We start from the raw sequence: 16,886 nt of genomic DNA on the forward strand, positions 1-16,886 counted from the left end.
ACTGTATATATCACAAACAAGGAAATGAGAACATAAAAATGGAATGCTTAAAGAAAAGTATTAAGTTAATGTACCCAAAGCATAAAAACTGTCTGCTATAACAGCACCCTCCTGGCCAAGAAGTGCAGGTGCCTATAGTCTATGTGCACTAAATCAGTGCTCACCTGTATCTCAGGCACCCCACAAACAGACTGCTCCTCAAAGCCTTTTGCCAAAGTATATTTAGGAAATACTTGTGTCCCTTCAGATGACTTTGGCACATAGGCTAGTGTCAGAACATGGCCCTTTTGGGATTCCACAATAAGTAGAAACTTGGGGACTAAGATCCTAACTCCAGGTTCACTCTGAATTTGCAACTTCAGACACACCGTGAACAGTTTTTTAAATCTTTTTCCTTACAGATGAAGGAAGAAGAATAGAGTAACAGAAGCCAGAGAATCATAGTAGTAGAGGCCTTTGAGGTGACCCCCATTGATTCCCCTGAGCCAAAGCGTTACAGAGCAGAGAGAATTTCCACCCAAGAGTCAAGTGGGGAAAGGGAACAACAGGACCCTCGTCGTCCCTGCTGGACCCCATCTGCCACTGTGGTCAAGACCTTCAGAAGCACAACTTAGCACTATTGGGGCCCTCTACCTTATCAAAGGCAAGAGACTGGAGTTCCCCCTACCTTTTTTATAAGCTCCTGCCACCTTCCTTTTTATTTGAAAGAATCAAAGAGGCTCCAACCCTTTTCATTGCTCAATAAATAGTAATACTGAATTAAATAAAGATTGCTCATTTCCATACATTGAGTCCAGAAGAGTAGACTAATGGTAGAAGATGAGGGAATCAAACAAGAGAGTGGAGGAGAGGGAATGGCACAGAGAGGTGACTGTTTTTGCACCTTAAACAGAACAAAGAAATCCCTGGCTGGCTCCTTGAACAGAAGAGCATACTAAAGTAATACAAGTAATCTAAAGTTTTAGCCAAAGAAAAAGTCACTGAAATATTTTTAACAATCGGCTTTTTCCTCTTTTCTGAAACAAATGCTTTACACGATTGTAATAAATGAGTGTAGTGTGTTGGTCACGGTTTGCTTTCTGTTTGCTGACACCAAAATCAGCCCACAAAGATGTTGGTTTTTTTCCAGAGTAACATCTCATAACTCCTTACACATCAGATCTCTAAGCCCTCAGATGGACTGTCTCAAGGAAGGGCTTTCGGTTTTCCCACCATTGTTAAATGTTAGCGAAGTGTTTCGTGTCATGCCATACTTTCAACAGACCTCCAAGATGGGGTACCTACAATCAAAGAAAAGGGGAGAAGAGGGAGGGATAAAAGATCACTAGGCACAAACCCAGCCTTCATTCCTATTTGTTTTTCCCTCATTCTGTACTGCAGCCTCCCACCAGTGGCCAAAAATACCATTTTGATGAAATATTAGAGTACATACCTCTCTATAGGAATCAGAAAATAATACCTTGTGCCAAGCTCTGGCTCAGGCAGGACACTTCTTTTAAAAAGCATTTTCTGATAACTATTTCCAACATCAAATGGGAATGGAATGTCCTTTTGTTGCATTCCAGTGACATCCTCATTTCCCTGTATTTTCGTGTTGATTTCCTTTCTGCCCACAGGATTCTAAGACCCTTGAAGGCAGAAACCGTGTCTTCTTCACCTCAGAATCCCAAGTAACCAATATAGATTCTAGTACAAAGCAGGAACTCAACAAATGTTTGATGAATTAATGAATTCATCAATTACTTTAACAAATAAATCTGCTGGCTGCACAGTTTACAAAGAAACTTTTTCACTTATTGTCACATTCGATCCTAACAACGTCCATGAAATAGGGCCACAATTATCCCCATCTACAGATGAGGACGTTGAAGCTGAAAGAAATCAGTGACTTACCTAATGTCACACAAAAGGGCAGAGAAGGGATTTAATGAATGTTCGCCTCTAAATGATTAAACTACCCCTGGAATGTCTCACCTCAAAGAAGGCCCTGCTGCTGCAGACTACATGATTGTTTGGAACATCGTGAATATCAAACCAACTCTTTCGGTTCCTTGATACATAATACACTCTCATCATTGCTCCATGCATACCTCTCTTAGGTTTTATTTATGTTTATGCATTTAATTGTTTTTAATTATGCAAACACTGGTGCAAATATACTCTATTGTGGGCTAAGAGTTTATTAAATAGCTGTCCTGGAATAAAGAAGAAAACTCCAGGAAAGGAATATTCTTTCTATACACCAATTCAACAGGCTCAGGCAGCATCTGAACACTCTCAGGGTAACAATATCTCCACCAAGGGAGAAGCTGTAGTTCAAGCACATCCAGTCTTTTGCCAGGCACTTCATAAATGTGGGCAGCATTTACATTGGTATGCATCCAAGATGTAAAATAAGGATATTAATAAGTGTGTGCTGAGAGGAGAGGAAGAAATGCTATAATACAGAGGATATCAAATCATGGCATGGGTTACCTTTCCCCCACCCCACCTTTCTCTTTCATATGGAGAAATAGAACATGGATTATCCCTTCTATTCAGACTCAACTAAAAGTGCTAAACAAGGTTCATCATCAGGGAAGGCTGGCAGAACTTCAGGGAAGCCCTTCTCTCCCTTGATACCTTTTCCTCATATTGCTTCAGGAAGGGACAAAGCCTTTGGGTCTACAGTTAGAAACAGTTACTCCGCCAAGAACTTGACTCACTGAAGACTCTCAATAAATGTGTTTAATCAACTAAAGAGTTTCAGACTATAATCTTCAAGTCAAGTTAATAGTTTTTGTGAGTGTGTTATGGTTAAAATGTTAACATCAGCTCATATACCCAACCTACTGATGCCAGATCCATCTGCCTTTGGTTAAGGGAGGAAGGAAAAGCAATAGAATGACATGAAGTGCCTGTAATCCTCTGGGAAAAAAAGCACCCAGAAAAACTCAGCTCAAGCTGAGGAAATCAAAACTTAGATTGCGTGATGTTGCACTAAGGGTAAGCTCAATTCATCGTCAACTTGGCAGAAACCAATAAAGACTGCGCACGAGGTACTTTTTAATCTTACAGCTGCAGTAATACTTCAAATGATTCAGGAAGCTTTTATCTTAGTCTTGAACACATCTGACTTCATATAAAGGAGTGATGTTCATAGGAGTTTGAAAATGGAGCTACAGCTAAGGTATCTGAGGACAGGTCAGCAGGCAATGTTGAAAATTATTAAGCAAGTCTTCCTTGTAACTAGAAGAATCCTGAGAATGAGAGACACAAAACATGCACTGAAGTGATGTTTAAATGAAAAAGCCAACACCTACACTCCAGTCCAAAGTCGCTCTGGGCTCCTTGGCTGGACCATTTGCCACAGGAAGGCTGAGGGGATGTGCAGGAGCCAGATGCTGGAGGCCTGCCCGGGAGATTGCTTTCCTGCAGCAAGAAGAAAAACAAAAACAAAAACAAAGAAAAACCAACATCAGAATCTCATACAGAGCTCAAAATTTCCCATGGGGCAGAAACAATGCCTGAGTTAGCCTCTTCCACATCTGAAAATCTTTACCAACGTATTGGAATATACCTCTCTAAAGTGCATGGTGTCCAAAGACGGGGGCAGGTCCCAAAAGACAGGGAGGTCAAGGGGACCACTGCGGAGAAACAGTGCTTCAGAACCAAAAATTAAAATATAATCCTCTATTCAGAGTAGAGGGAAAGAGCAAAGGTCTTGACTCTTCATTTATGGAAAAAGACCTAGGGTTTGGGCAGCCACCATACTTGAACAACTTTAAGATTGCCAGCGACTAAAAGCAAGAAAAATGGGCTCATGAGGTCTCCTACTGAAATTCCTCCATTTGCCAGCAAAGCATTCTCCAAGCTGGTTACAGCTGAAAGTTCACTGTTATTTTGCTTTCCTCTCAAGAATATCATCCTTTCCCTATCCTCCTTACCCCTGCAGAGGACTACATGAGTTTGAGGTTCTAAATGGGAAAAGACTGCTTTGCATCTGCCAAGAAATTGCACATTCAATAACTTACCAAGACCCACAGTAAGATAAAGCCTAAAAACACTAATTAGATTTTAGATTTGTTGAGTGGAACATAACAGAATTCACGTCAGAAAGGAGGGTATGAATTGGGAGAGGTTGAGATAGCCCTGATCTTGGTCTGCAAAGAAATGAAACAAGAGGGGCTACTTTAGCAAAGCAAATATGATCATTGCTGAGCAAAGGGAAGGGAAGAACGGTTAGAGCATAGTGGTGACAATAAGAACAGCAAGAAGAAGAAGAAAAAAAAAGCAGGGATCACCTAGGAAGATCTGTGGGATCATCAGGAACCGTGGAAGTTCAATTTCTGAATGGCCTCACAGAAAATGTCTCACAAGGGTCTAGAGCTTAAACATGAGCGCTGATTTGTGATTGAACTAAGTCACTCCCTAGAAGGGAGAGGGGCTTTTCCCCTATAATAATATCTAAGTGTGGTCTGAGAAGTACCTGAAATAGAATCAGGAGGGTCTTGTGATGCTGCAACTCTGAGTCCTGAATCAGTTGGAGGGGGAGGCACAGGAAGCTGCATTTACACACACTCCTAAGGTTCTCTTCTGTGCACTAAAGTTCTTAGACTTTGCTCTGTGGGAGCATGTACATTTAAGCAGCTGGGACCACAACTTTCCAAAGCCCATCAAGGGGAGCTCTAAAGAAAACATCAGCAATTACATTATTTACTTTATCTTCATTTGGCTGTCTTCAGCTAATCTCATATGACCTGAACACTGCAGTAAGAATCTGCCATCTCTGAGATGAGGCCTGCAGATACCCTGGATCCCCAGAAAGGCCCAGATCCTCAGACTTCTCAAGCCCTTGGACTACACAGAGGAACAAAGCTCCAGACAGTGGAATGGAGAAAAGGAAAGCAGTGATGGCCAGATCTGTGGTGACTCCCATCACAAATGAGTCCCCAAAGGAAAAGAAACTTGCCCCATATAAACGGGAAGGAATAGGAACAGAATTTAAAAGTTTTCTTGAACCCTGAAGGGCAGGTAATCTTTTCATCCTGCTCAGCGACCTCTGCAAACTCCCTCCAAAAAATAATTTGTAAAGTTGAGCAAGATGAACAGTAGCCCCCAAGCCTGAGGAAACACTGAGTAGAAGCCAGTAAGAATCCAGGATTGTGCAACCATTAATCAATTACCAAGTATGTCAGAGAGCTCAGCAAGTGTCTAGACCTTTGGGTTTTTTTTCGTTTTTTTTCTTAAGTCTCTTGTATTCCTATACAGGAAGTCCCAGATATAGTGGGTAGGTCTTCAGTAGTTAGAAGCGATCACATCGAGCTTGCTGGTAGCCTACTTTCAAAAGCTCCCACTGGGTAACAGACAATTTACTTGCTTTATATAATCCCCGAAAGGGTCATTATGAAGATGGAGGCCTTTAATGATGACACAATATTCTCGTTCCTCACTTTCACCAAGGCAAATAATTAGCAACATCAATTTTGGCCCCTCACCCCAAAGCATATTCCATATCATCGAGCAATAAGAAAGTAACAGTGGAAGAATCTTATACAGTGATCTTTCATCTCAAAACAGTTTTCCTCCACCTATGTTGAAGGAACTTCTTTAGCATTTTTATTAGGATTTTCTCTGGCTTTGAAGGGCTCTGTATGGGGACTCTGAGCTACAGTTTTCCTCATAAGAAAATCAGATCTCTGAAGAGTCAGAATACACAGGTTCTACATTTGATTCCTTAACAGTCACCACAACCTAAATTAAGTGTCCTTACAAAAACTACCAAACCACACCCAAGTGCAAACTCTTAGAATGGCTGAAGAATTTCTAAATCTTGGTTTAATGAGAAAAACACAGATCTTTCATTTTTTCATTAACTGTCCCAGACAGTTTTGATACAAAAAAATTTTTTTAAGAGAGGAAACAAAATGCTACTGTCAGGCACCAGTAGAAACCACAGGGCAAATGAGTTTAACTCATCAGAACTTGTAGACTCTGACCACCAAAACCCGGTTACTCTTCCTAATTAGGACTGCCAGGAGGAGCCAATTGCTGAAATAATCAAATTAGGATTCAAGGATGCAAGCCACGTGTGTCTATGAAAGATAATGTGGCTATATGATAAAGAGACATACAAACATTTAACCCTGAAAGAAATTACAGTCAAATCACACTCTTTTCTAGCCTGGGAATAGAAACAAGTAAGGCCTTTTTGTTGATCACTTATTTCTCTTTGTGGATACAAATTTAAGGTTGGTTTTATGTCTACACACATAAACATTAATTAGGAGAAAAAAATAAGTAAAAAACATGAAAGTGGCTGCCAGTTTGTAACTCTAATTGCCCTCACAAAAGGACATACAAATAGAAAAAATATATTTAGGTACAACAGGGTGTACGAAATAACTTCTGATTAGAACTTTCCATTCTTTTAAATAACCATGGGAGAAAATCCTTTTCTCCAATAATTCATACATGCATACACATTTTCTTCCAAAATAAGAAAATAGTTTTATTATATCTCAGACCTCAAATATAAGTTAGTGCAAGTTATTTTTCTATTTGAATTTATCTTGCTGGTAGATGACGAATTTAAGAGTCTAGTAGAACTTGGTGTGTGGTTGGGAGTGGGATGAGGGGGCAGTAGTTTTATGCTGCAATTTGCTCCTATTAAAAAAAAATCAATGGGGTTTCAACTTGTTCTTTCCTTCTGCTCAGAATCCTCTCAAGCCCACGGTCAGCAAAACCATGAAATGCCAATGATTCTTCCTATTAATTTCACAACAACGCTTCATAGGAGATGGCTATAATCACAAATGCTTCTTTGAAAAGAACTGTGATATTAACTGTGAAATAGATATGAAAAGAAAATATCCTATAATGCAGTTTCAATAATACAACATCACAGTTAATATCAATTACCTGAAAGACCTCTAACATATTTAAAATATAAAAGCCATTATACATTTTAAGTAGCATCATATTATTTTCTTCACTTCATTCAATAAGACTATAAACTCCTAAAGGACAGGGCTCAATCCATCTACTAATCTTAATTACATTCCAGCCCTGGGGTAGACACAGTCTATATTCAAGAAATGCTTTCTGAGTTAATGAATGAACTTGACCAAGAAGCTAAGAAAAACAGCTTGCTGATTAGATCAAGGGTTGAGAAATCTGATTAGGATGATTTGAATTATATCCCAGGCCTTACATTTCAGTGATATTCTTGCCTGAGAGAGTCAGAAATCCTTCATAGCAGCTCTTTAAAAATAAATGCAAATAAGGTAGAATCCAGTGTTAAGAAGCCTAAGAAACATCAAAACGGCTTTGTGTGGTCAACATTAAAATGGAATCCCTTTGCCACATTCGTAAAGGGCATATGATAGTGTTAATATTTTTACAATGTGTTTAATGAAACATGTGGCATATACTCTTCATAAATAGAAATTTAAAAATTTATGGAAGGCCGGGCACGGTGGCTCACGCCTGTAATCCCAGCACTTTGGGAGGCCGAGGCGGGCAGATCACGAGGTCAGGAGATCGAGACCATCCTGGCTAACACGGTGAAACCCCATCTCTACTAAAAATACAAAAAATTAGCCGGGCGAGGTGGCGGGCGCCTGTAGTCCCAGCTACTCAGGAGGCTGAGGAAAGAGAATGACATGAACCCCAGGTGGCGGAGCCCGCAGTGAGCGGAGATTGTGCCACTGCACTCCAGCCTGGGAGACAGCGAGACTCCGTCTCAAAAAAAAAAAAAAAAAAATTTATGGAAAACATGCAAATAAGCCAGAGATACCCTTTTCTAATTACCCATTTTGCAAATTTCTCTCAATTTCCTCTGGTTCCAGTTTCAGTCTGATTGTAGGTTTATGTGGCTCCCATTTTCTATCTATCCTCATCTTGCCAGCTCCCTCTCTGGGTGATGCTGCACGTGAGAACAGAATCAGGATTCTTCTTGCAGAGCAGAAAAGCACCAGAGAATCAGGAAGTCTCTTACCCAGAACACCTCCTAAAGATTGACACATTAGAGACTGGTGAACTCATCCTGTTGTTCTAGAAAAGGAACCAGCTGTCTAAGAAGTTACTCAGTGTCTTGGTTTGATTCCCCAAGAGAGTTCTTAATCACCTAGTGTGTTGTTGTCTTTTTTCTTATACCATATGGGCACTAACTTTGCTTGTCTTCAAAGCAGCTCACAATGCTTTTTGGTTGACTTAGACAAGCTGCCTACAATGTAAAGGATAGTCCACGCAATAAAAAAATTGTCCCAAGCCCCGCACAAACTTCACCTCTGATTTATGTCAGGGAACAAACTGTGCGTAATTATTTGAGCCTAAATCCTACTTCATATTATATATGAACTCAAAGTACTTTTTGATTATTTTAATGTACATTGAAATGTTGAAAGATGTAATTACTATTGAACCAAAGGTTGTGTTTTGTTTCCTAAGAAACTCATCCCATTGAGTCACTCAAAAAATCACTTTTGGTATTGAATCTTCAACATAATATACAACTATTATTCTACGTTTGTTACCTTCACAGTGATTCTCCAACATTGGTACTCAACCTTTGCCTACCATGGGGTTTAAGAATCAGTCCATTCAAAGCCCTCCAGGTATTTCTAATGTGTAACCTGGCTAGGAACCACTGTTCCACACAGATGTGCAAACATCTGACTACTTCATTGTCTGTTAATGTGACTAAGCCCAAGCCTTTACATATTGAAATATATCCATTCAACGATGTATTTACCGAATGTCTATTTTATGCCAAGCACTGTTCTAAATGTGTAGGTTACAAGAACAAATAAAACAGACCCCAATCACTGCTGCCTTTGAGAAGCTTACATTTGAACAGAAAATACATTTTGCCAGGCACTGAATCTTTTTACATATTTTATGTATCCCTCGCAATAATAAGGTATGATCCCTATTTCATAATAAATTTCCCATTTTTTTATAATAGATGTTCTCCATGGAGCTTATGGAGAACACGTAAGCTCCATGTCTAACAACACACAGGTAAGAAGAGGTCCGAGTAAGATTTGAATGGAGGCATCTAACTCCAGAAGGTATATACTTAACCATTTCACAACCTGACACTTTTATAAAATGCTGACAGTACACATATACATAGCAAACCAGACATACTATAAAATTCACCTTTTCTATACTACTTTTCTAATTGCCTTAATTATAAATTTCCTGTCTCTAGAACAAGAATGCAAACTTCTACCAGCAAGAGGACATGTTTACTAGGCATTGGAGTGCAGAAGTTAAGCACACACCTTACCTTACCAATTAATGGTTATGTAGTCAGATAGCTTGATGTCTTTTAGCCTCAGTTTCCTTATATGTAAAATAAAAATAGCGCCTAACTCAGAGAATAGTGGAAAAAAATTGGGCAGGATGCTTGGCACAGAGTAAGCACAATCGATAGTTGCTGCTATTATTGTTCGTACACACATCAGCGGGCCCCCACAGCACCAGCCAAAGCTAGGTACATGGTAAATCTCTGAATAAATATGTGCTTTTTGATTGCTCTCAAACAGTCTAAGTTCCCTGGACACTTCTGTTCATTCAACAAACATTTGACAAGCTTCCACCACGTGTCAGGCAGTTCAAAGGGGTTATTCAAACAGAAGATTTCCTCTTCTAGTCAGTAAATAATTCCACGGTTGCCAAAGGAATCATTCTTCTTCCCTGCCTAACCCATCTTCCTAATACAAAATCAGAAAGCACCGCACACTTTCCTCAGACAGATTTACCATCATATTAAACACATGCAAATGTGCAATCCAAATGCCATTGGAAGTATTTATTATATTCATGTAAATAAATGCAATGCCCAAAAGACTTTTTTTTTTTTTTTTTTTGCTTAATGTGTAAAAATGGCCTGGCAGCTAAATGCCCCTGAGAACTTGTGAACTCATTTCTTAGGCAGGATTTACTTCGCAAGTGTAACTTTCCTAACCACATCCATAAGGCAATACTGGTACGGGCTTGGCGTGGGATGTGGCAACAAACCTCATTTTCAAACATGGTAAGATGACTTCACTGAGATTCTCTCCAGAGTTAATGACATTCTTCTCCTTATGGTATCACTTGAGGGAAAAAGTAATCCTTGAGAATGGAGAAAAAGTAATCATGCTGTTATGGGCTGAACTGTGTCGCCCCAAAGTTGCCATGTTGAAGTCCCAATTCCTAGTACCTCAGAAGGTAACCGTATTTTAAGATAGGGTCTTTACAGAGGTCATCAAGTTAAGATGAGGTCATTAGGACAGGCCCCTAACCTAACATGACTGTGTCTTTATAAAAAGGGGAGATTTGGACCCAGACACACACATAGGGAGAAAGCCATGTGAAGATGAAGGCAGAGATCTGGGTGACGGTTCTATGAGCCAAGGAACACTGAAGATTGCCAGCAACCACCAGCAGCTAGGGGAGAGATTCTCCCTCACAGCCCTCAGAGAGAACCAACCCTGCCGACATTTTCATCATAGACTTTCAGCCTCCAGAACTGTGAGACAATACATTTTGGTTGTTTAAACCACTCAATGTGTGGTACTTTGTTATGGCAACCCTAGCAAATACACATACTTCAAAACCACACCCAAAGTTTGAATTTAGCATGATAGGGTTTGGCTAACTTCAAAATGCTGACTTCTCTTTTCCAGTTGCCCCCATGAAACCTTGGATGCCTTCCCATAATAATGCTACCCTTTATAAACTAATAATACTTAAACAGAAACACATTCCCATGAAAAACATCATTCTCTTATACATAGTAGTGAGCATCTGACCAAGTTTTATTTAACTCACTAGTAAAGTAACAAGCAGAGAAGACAAATGCAAAGTCAAAGTATAAATAAGAAATTGAGATTGATAAAAGTCAGGAAAGAAATGCCTAAAAAGACTGCTAAATTAGATGTAAGAGTAGTTTACACTCTATCAATGAATAAGATCTTAACCTCTGTGGCATTAACTTCTCTTTCGGTCTATAAAATCATAAAACATCAGCTTTTCACAGGTTAACTTCTAGCCTTCCAGAAATATAAACTAGCAGCACCTCTATCAGTTTTGGATTATTGATAATACTCAAATGTACAGAAACAACAAAATTATAGTACCCAAGAGTATCAGATGAGAGTCAATTACTAAATAAAAAGATTCTGCTTTTATTGGAGGAGACTAATTAGAATATGCTCCAGTAAAATAACATCTTAAAAAATAAAACAATAACAATTTCCCTTGTCAAAATTTAGAATAATTTTATTCTCACTACTCATGGTTCAAACTATTAATTAGAATTCCTTATGTAGCTTTATATATCTATATGTATATATAGCTATCTATCTATCTATCTGGAGATAGCTATATATATATATAGATATCTCTCCAGATCTCCAGATAGATAGCTATAGACAGATAGATAGATACAGATATATATAGATATCTATATATATCTCCAGACAGATATCTATATAGAGAGATATATATAACTCCAGATATATATAGATATAGATATAACTCCAAATATATATATATATAAAACTCCAAATATATATATATATATATATCCAGATAGATAGATATATAGATAGATCCATATCCTGGAAAATATCTTGAAATAAATTATCTTACCTTCAAAGCAATAATAATAATTTATTGGGTACCTAGTATGCATTGGAAATTCTTTTACCCACTTTCTTTCTGATTGGAAACAGACTCTCAGACAGAAGTTTTCAAGAGGTTTACTGAAGAATGCTTGTCAGGGATTAAAGGAGGCAGGATTAGCAGAGTGAGAAGCTGGACTATGAGATAGTTGTAACGGAAGCCTCAGTTGGCCTCACAAGAAGTTCTGGAGCTGGATTGCCCTTCAGGATTGCCCCAATTTAAGGTAAAAGAACAAGACTTTCAAACTTTACATCAACCAGTCTTTGAGTACAGGCAGCCCCTGGGGAGAGTATAACCATGGCAGAGATCTTCTTGTGTCAGAGACAATACCTGGGAAGGGGCTCAGATGTGGACCAGCAGCAGCCAACCCTCCCAGCAGCGGGGAAATGAGTACCTTGGTTCTGAGAAGCCCTGTGGGCAGCAAACCACAGCACACCTCTAATATGCATAGCAAGTTTATGAAATGGATCGTTTTGCTATGCCCATTTTATGAATGGGACAATTGATATTAGAAAGTTTAAGTAATTTAGGTAAGCCATACAGTGAATCAGTGATAAAACCAAGACTGGGGCCCAGATGTCTGGCTCCAAAGGCTCTCTCACTCTGTATTCCCTCTGAAAGGAAGGGAGAGAGAAGGGCCACACAATAGAAAGGAAGGGAAGGATCCACAAGATGGTATAAGACCAGGGCATGCATTGGACTAAATGCTGTCCATGAAATGCTATCTTAGTCTGTTTGGGCTGCTCTAACAAAGCACCATAAACTGGGAGGCTTATGAACAACAGACATTTATTTCTCACAGTTCTGGAGGTTGGAGAACCCAAGATTAAGGTGCTAGCAGATTCAATGTCCGGTGAGGGTCTACTTCCTGGTCATAGAAGGTGTCATTTCACTGGATCTTCACATGGAGGAAGAGGCAAATGTGCTTGCTTAGGTCTCTTTTAAAGGGACACTAATCCCACTCATGCAGACTCCATCCTCATGACCTATTCACCTCTCAAAAGGCCCCACTTCCTGATACCATCACCTTGGGGGTTAGGATTTTAGGATTGAGAGGGGGCATAAACATACAGGCAAATGCCCTGGTATGGGGTAAATAAAGAGCATGTTAAGAACACAGTCTAATGCTCAATTGGAAGTTGTTGCACACTGTCATGGAAATGCCTCCTTTGTCTCCTCCATATTTCCCACCTGGACTTGTACCTTCAGGGAAGTCTACTTTTTGCCTTAAAGGCAGTGAGGTCTAATGAATATGGAAATTGGAGAAGGGGCTGAATTTTATATCCAGGTCAATGAATACAGAATAGATTTTGCCTACTGAGATAAAAAGATAATCCACAATTGAACAAATTTAGGAAAAGCATTAGCCTGGGAACAGAAATAACCTTAAGAACATAAGCCTTTTGGGACTTCAAAGAAATTTTAGGGGAAAGGATTTAAATTTCCACAGGGCTGTTCCCAGTAAAACTGACAACAAGAAAAGTGTATCATTAGCATCCCACTCCCCATTTCGATGCTAGCACACTTGGTCCCTTCCCCCTTCAATTTCACCTGGACGCCTATACTGTCACAACCACAGTCTTGCAAAACTGATGGTATTGCTGACTAGACAACCCCCACACAAGGCTGTCAACTGAAGGCAACTGTCCCTCATAAGGCTATCTGTGTTCTCAGAAGGGACTCATAAAAATGAAAAAATCCTGCACGACCCTAAGGAATGGAGTCAAATGACATTCAAAGTAGTTAAAATTATTTTCCTAAGCTGTAATTCAGAGTGCCATAGATATAATGGGAGGTCTGTGGTGACAGGCAAAGACCTAACTACCTATTTTGATGTCAGCCCTAGGCACAATGGTTGAGCCTACAAAGACCCCAGAGCACACCTATGTGTTGAGGAGACACACTGCCAGGGTGTATCAGTGCCAGTTGTATCAGTGAGGTGAAGGTCCTGGAAGGAAACAGAATTCATCCCAGATGATTCAGGTGAAGATACTTTAGCAAAATAATTACTTAAAAGTAGAGCTGGGGAACACAGCATTACCTGATCTCAAGACCTGCAATATAGCTAAAGAAACCAAGAGCGTGTGGTTTTGGAGAAAAGGGATGTGAAGGTACCCAGAGACAGATGAATGGTTGTCTTGGTGCAGTGAACTGAAAGTAGTATCAAAAAATTTAAATCTCAGCCTTTTTCATAGCAGATAAAGGAAGTCTAGCCTTATCAATCTCTTCTCACATTTCTTATTTTTCAAATTTTTAAATCACTTTTGCAACTCTACCAAATTCTTTCTGATACCAACCTGGCTCTCAGGTATATCTTTTAGTGCTAGGTAAAAAATAAAGTGCCATGGCAGAGCGCAGTGGCTTATGCCTGTAATCCCAGCACTTTGGGAGGCCAAGGCAGGTGGATCACCTGAGGTCAGGAATTTGAGACCAGCCTGGCCAACATGGTGAAACCTCTTCTCTACTAAAAATACAAAAACTAGCCAGGCATGGTGGCGGGAGCCTATAATCCCAGCTACTTGGGAGGCTGAGGCAGGAGAATTGCTTGAACCTGGGAGGCAGAAGTTGGAGTGAGCTGAGATGGCGCCACTGCACTCCAGCCTGGGTGACAAGAGCGAAGCTCCGTCTCAAATAAATAAGTAAATAAATATAATAAAGTGCCTTCTTTAAGGTTTAATAGGAAGTTGGGGGCAGAGCCACAAAGAGAAGTCAGGTTTCTTCATCCAGCCCAGCTTGTCTATATTCCTATCATATGGCCTTTGTTCATCCTATCCAGTTTGGCCTGCAGATATACTTGTTCTTTTAATTTCCCCTACCTCACTAGCAACTAACTCATCATTAACTAGACTCTAATACTTCATATGTATCCTGCAGGCCTACTTGCAGAAAAAAACAAAATTGATAAGGAAAAAAAAGTCCTCAGTCTGATGAAGAATACATATGAAAAATCTATAAGTAACATCATACATAATGGTACAGAACTGAGTATCATCTCCCTAACATTCAAACAAATCTGGGAGTCTGCCCTCACCACTTTTATTCAACATTGTAATGGAAGTTCTAGCCAGTGTAAAAAGAGAGGGAAAATAAAGTTAATAATAATAATAAAGGCATACATATTGGGAAGGAAAAAGTAAAATTATCTTCATTTGCAAATGTCATGATTACATAAAATTCCAACCAATCTGCAAAAATCAACTCATTCTACAGAATGAGTAAGTTTGGAGTCATAGTGTACAGACACCATATACAAAAGTCAACTGTATTTCTGTATATATGCAACCACAAATTAAAAAATAAAAATTTAAAAATACTGTTAACAATAGCACTAAAAAACATGCATTATTAAAGGACAGATACAATAAAATATTTGTAAGACCTTACACTGAAAACTATAAAACATCACTGACAAAAATTAAAGATGTAAATAAACATACCATATTTGTGTATTGAAAGATCAGTACTACTAATATTAAGATATCAAACCTTCCGAAACTGATACTTAAAATCAACACAATCTCTATCCAAATCCAGGTGATTTAAAAAATGTATATAGCAATAAAAAAAACATAAAATGCCCAAATAACCTCGATAAAAAAGAAAAAGTTGGAGGGAAGACTTTCACTACCCAATTTCTAGACTTATTATAAAGCTATAGAAATCCAGAACATGTGCTTTTAAAGAAAGAATTGACATTTGATCAATTGAAAAGAAGAGAGATTCAAATATAACCCCCACATGTACAGCTTCAACAGAGGTATTGAAACAATCCAATGGAGAGAAGGTCTTTTCAAGACAACATGCTAGGAAAAAAAGGTTATTTACATGGGAAAAAATAATATTGACCCTATCTCACATTATACAGATAATACATCAAGAAGGATCACAGATAGAAACCTAAAAGTTAAAACTATAAAGCTTCTAAAAGAAAGCATTTTAAAAAACTGAATGACCTTGGAGTTGGCAATGATTTTTTTCAAGATAGGATGCAGAAACTTCTAACGATAAAAGAAGAAATTCATGAATCCAACTACATCAAAATTAACATCTACTTATCAAAAGAAGTAAAAGACATGTCAAGCAATACTTCTACTTACTCAGCACCTCCTTCCTATTTCTGTGCCTCTAGCAGGAATAGCAGAGCCATACCCCTGGAAAGCTGCTCCTCCACAAAAGCAGTAAAAACAACGGCAAGAATGGGCAAAATCATTTTCCTCAGAACTCCTGAGATTATTTTTCAAGAAATCCTGCAACAATCTGAGAAGCATTTGGTCACAAAAAATAACTAAACCTCAATAAGAACAGTGATTTTTGTGGCATTTTAAGTTGCCCTATCCCCATCCTTATCTCTCAGCTCCATAGTAGCACTGAAAACCAACAGCTCCTTGATCCCAGTAAAAACCAGCAGCCTAGCAGCCACTGGAAAGGGCAAAATACATTTGGAGCTTCCCAAAAAACTATGCTCAGACAACTGTCGTAATGTGCCAAGTCTGACATTCTCTGAAAACCCCCATTCCATGGCTTGTTTTTCTTCAACCTGGCTCAGACTCCACTCAGCACTTTCACCAGCAGCATTTGTTGAAAACAATCAGTTATGAATTTTTAACACCATAGTGGCCTAAGATGATGATAACAACTGGGGCAAATAAGAAACTAAGCAAAAATCTTAAAAGGAAAAACTGGAATTAAGCTGTACACATACGTTGTTTCAGAAAGCTTCAACATATTCCTAAAAATTTAGAAGACCATGCACAGGTGGAAGACTGTTCTCACACTGCTATAAAGAACTACCTGAGAGTGGGTAATTTATGAAAAAAAAGAGGTTTAATTGACTCACAGTTCTGCAGGTTTAACAGGAAGCATGACTGGAAGGTCTCCAGAAACTTACGATCACGGCAGAAGGGAAAACAAGCACTTTCTTCACATAGCAGCAGGAGAGAGAGGGAGAAGGGGGACGTGCCATACACTTTTAAACCATCAGATCTCATGAGAACTCACTCACTATCACGAGAACAGCAAAGAGGAAATCCACCCACATGATCCAATCACCTTCCACCAGGCCCCTCCTCCAATGTGACATGAGATTTGGGTGGGGACACAAATCCAAACCATGTATAAGACTGTACACATGCTCAGGAAAAATCTGAGAAGGCCCTAATGTCCCACTTCTGGCTAAAAGGGAGGCATTACACAAACAGGAAGTGATGGCCAATGCAAAGTTGTAAACC

At 39.2% G+C, this 16,886-nt stretch overlaps 1 protein-coding gene across 29 annotated transcripts in view; it reads right to left on the reverse strand.

The window, feature by feature from the left end:
• Nucleotides 1–16,886, reverse strand: part of DGKI (diacylglycerol kinase iota) — a 496,276-nt gene that overhangs the window by 333,271 nt on the left and 146,119 nt on the right. For 28 of the 29 annotated variants that reach the window (XR_010159013.1, XR_010159015.1, XR_010159014.1 and 25 more), the window contains exon 2: nt 3,303–3,411. The exons of the other annotated variant lie outside the window; for it this stretch is intronic. Coding sequence is in view for 24 of the 28 variants with exons in the window: in XM_063815623.1 (XP_063671693.1) it covers nt 3,303–3,411 (109 nt within the window). In the remaining 4 variants the exon portion in view is untranslated. The remainder of the gene's footprint in view (nt 1–3,302; nt 3,412–16,886) is intronic. 29 annotated transcript variants of the gene reach the window in all.

This window comes from Pan troglodytes, chromosome 6 (assembly GCF_028858775.2).
Source record: "Pan troglodytes isolate AG18354 chromosome 6, NHGRI_mPanTro3-v2.0_pri, whole genome shotgun sequence".
In the NCBI taxonomy this organism is placed as follows: domain Eukaryota; kingdom Metazoa; phylum Chordata; class Mammalia; order Primates; family Hominidae; genus Pan; species Pan troglodytes.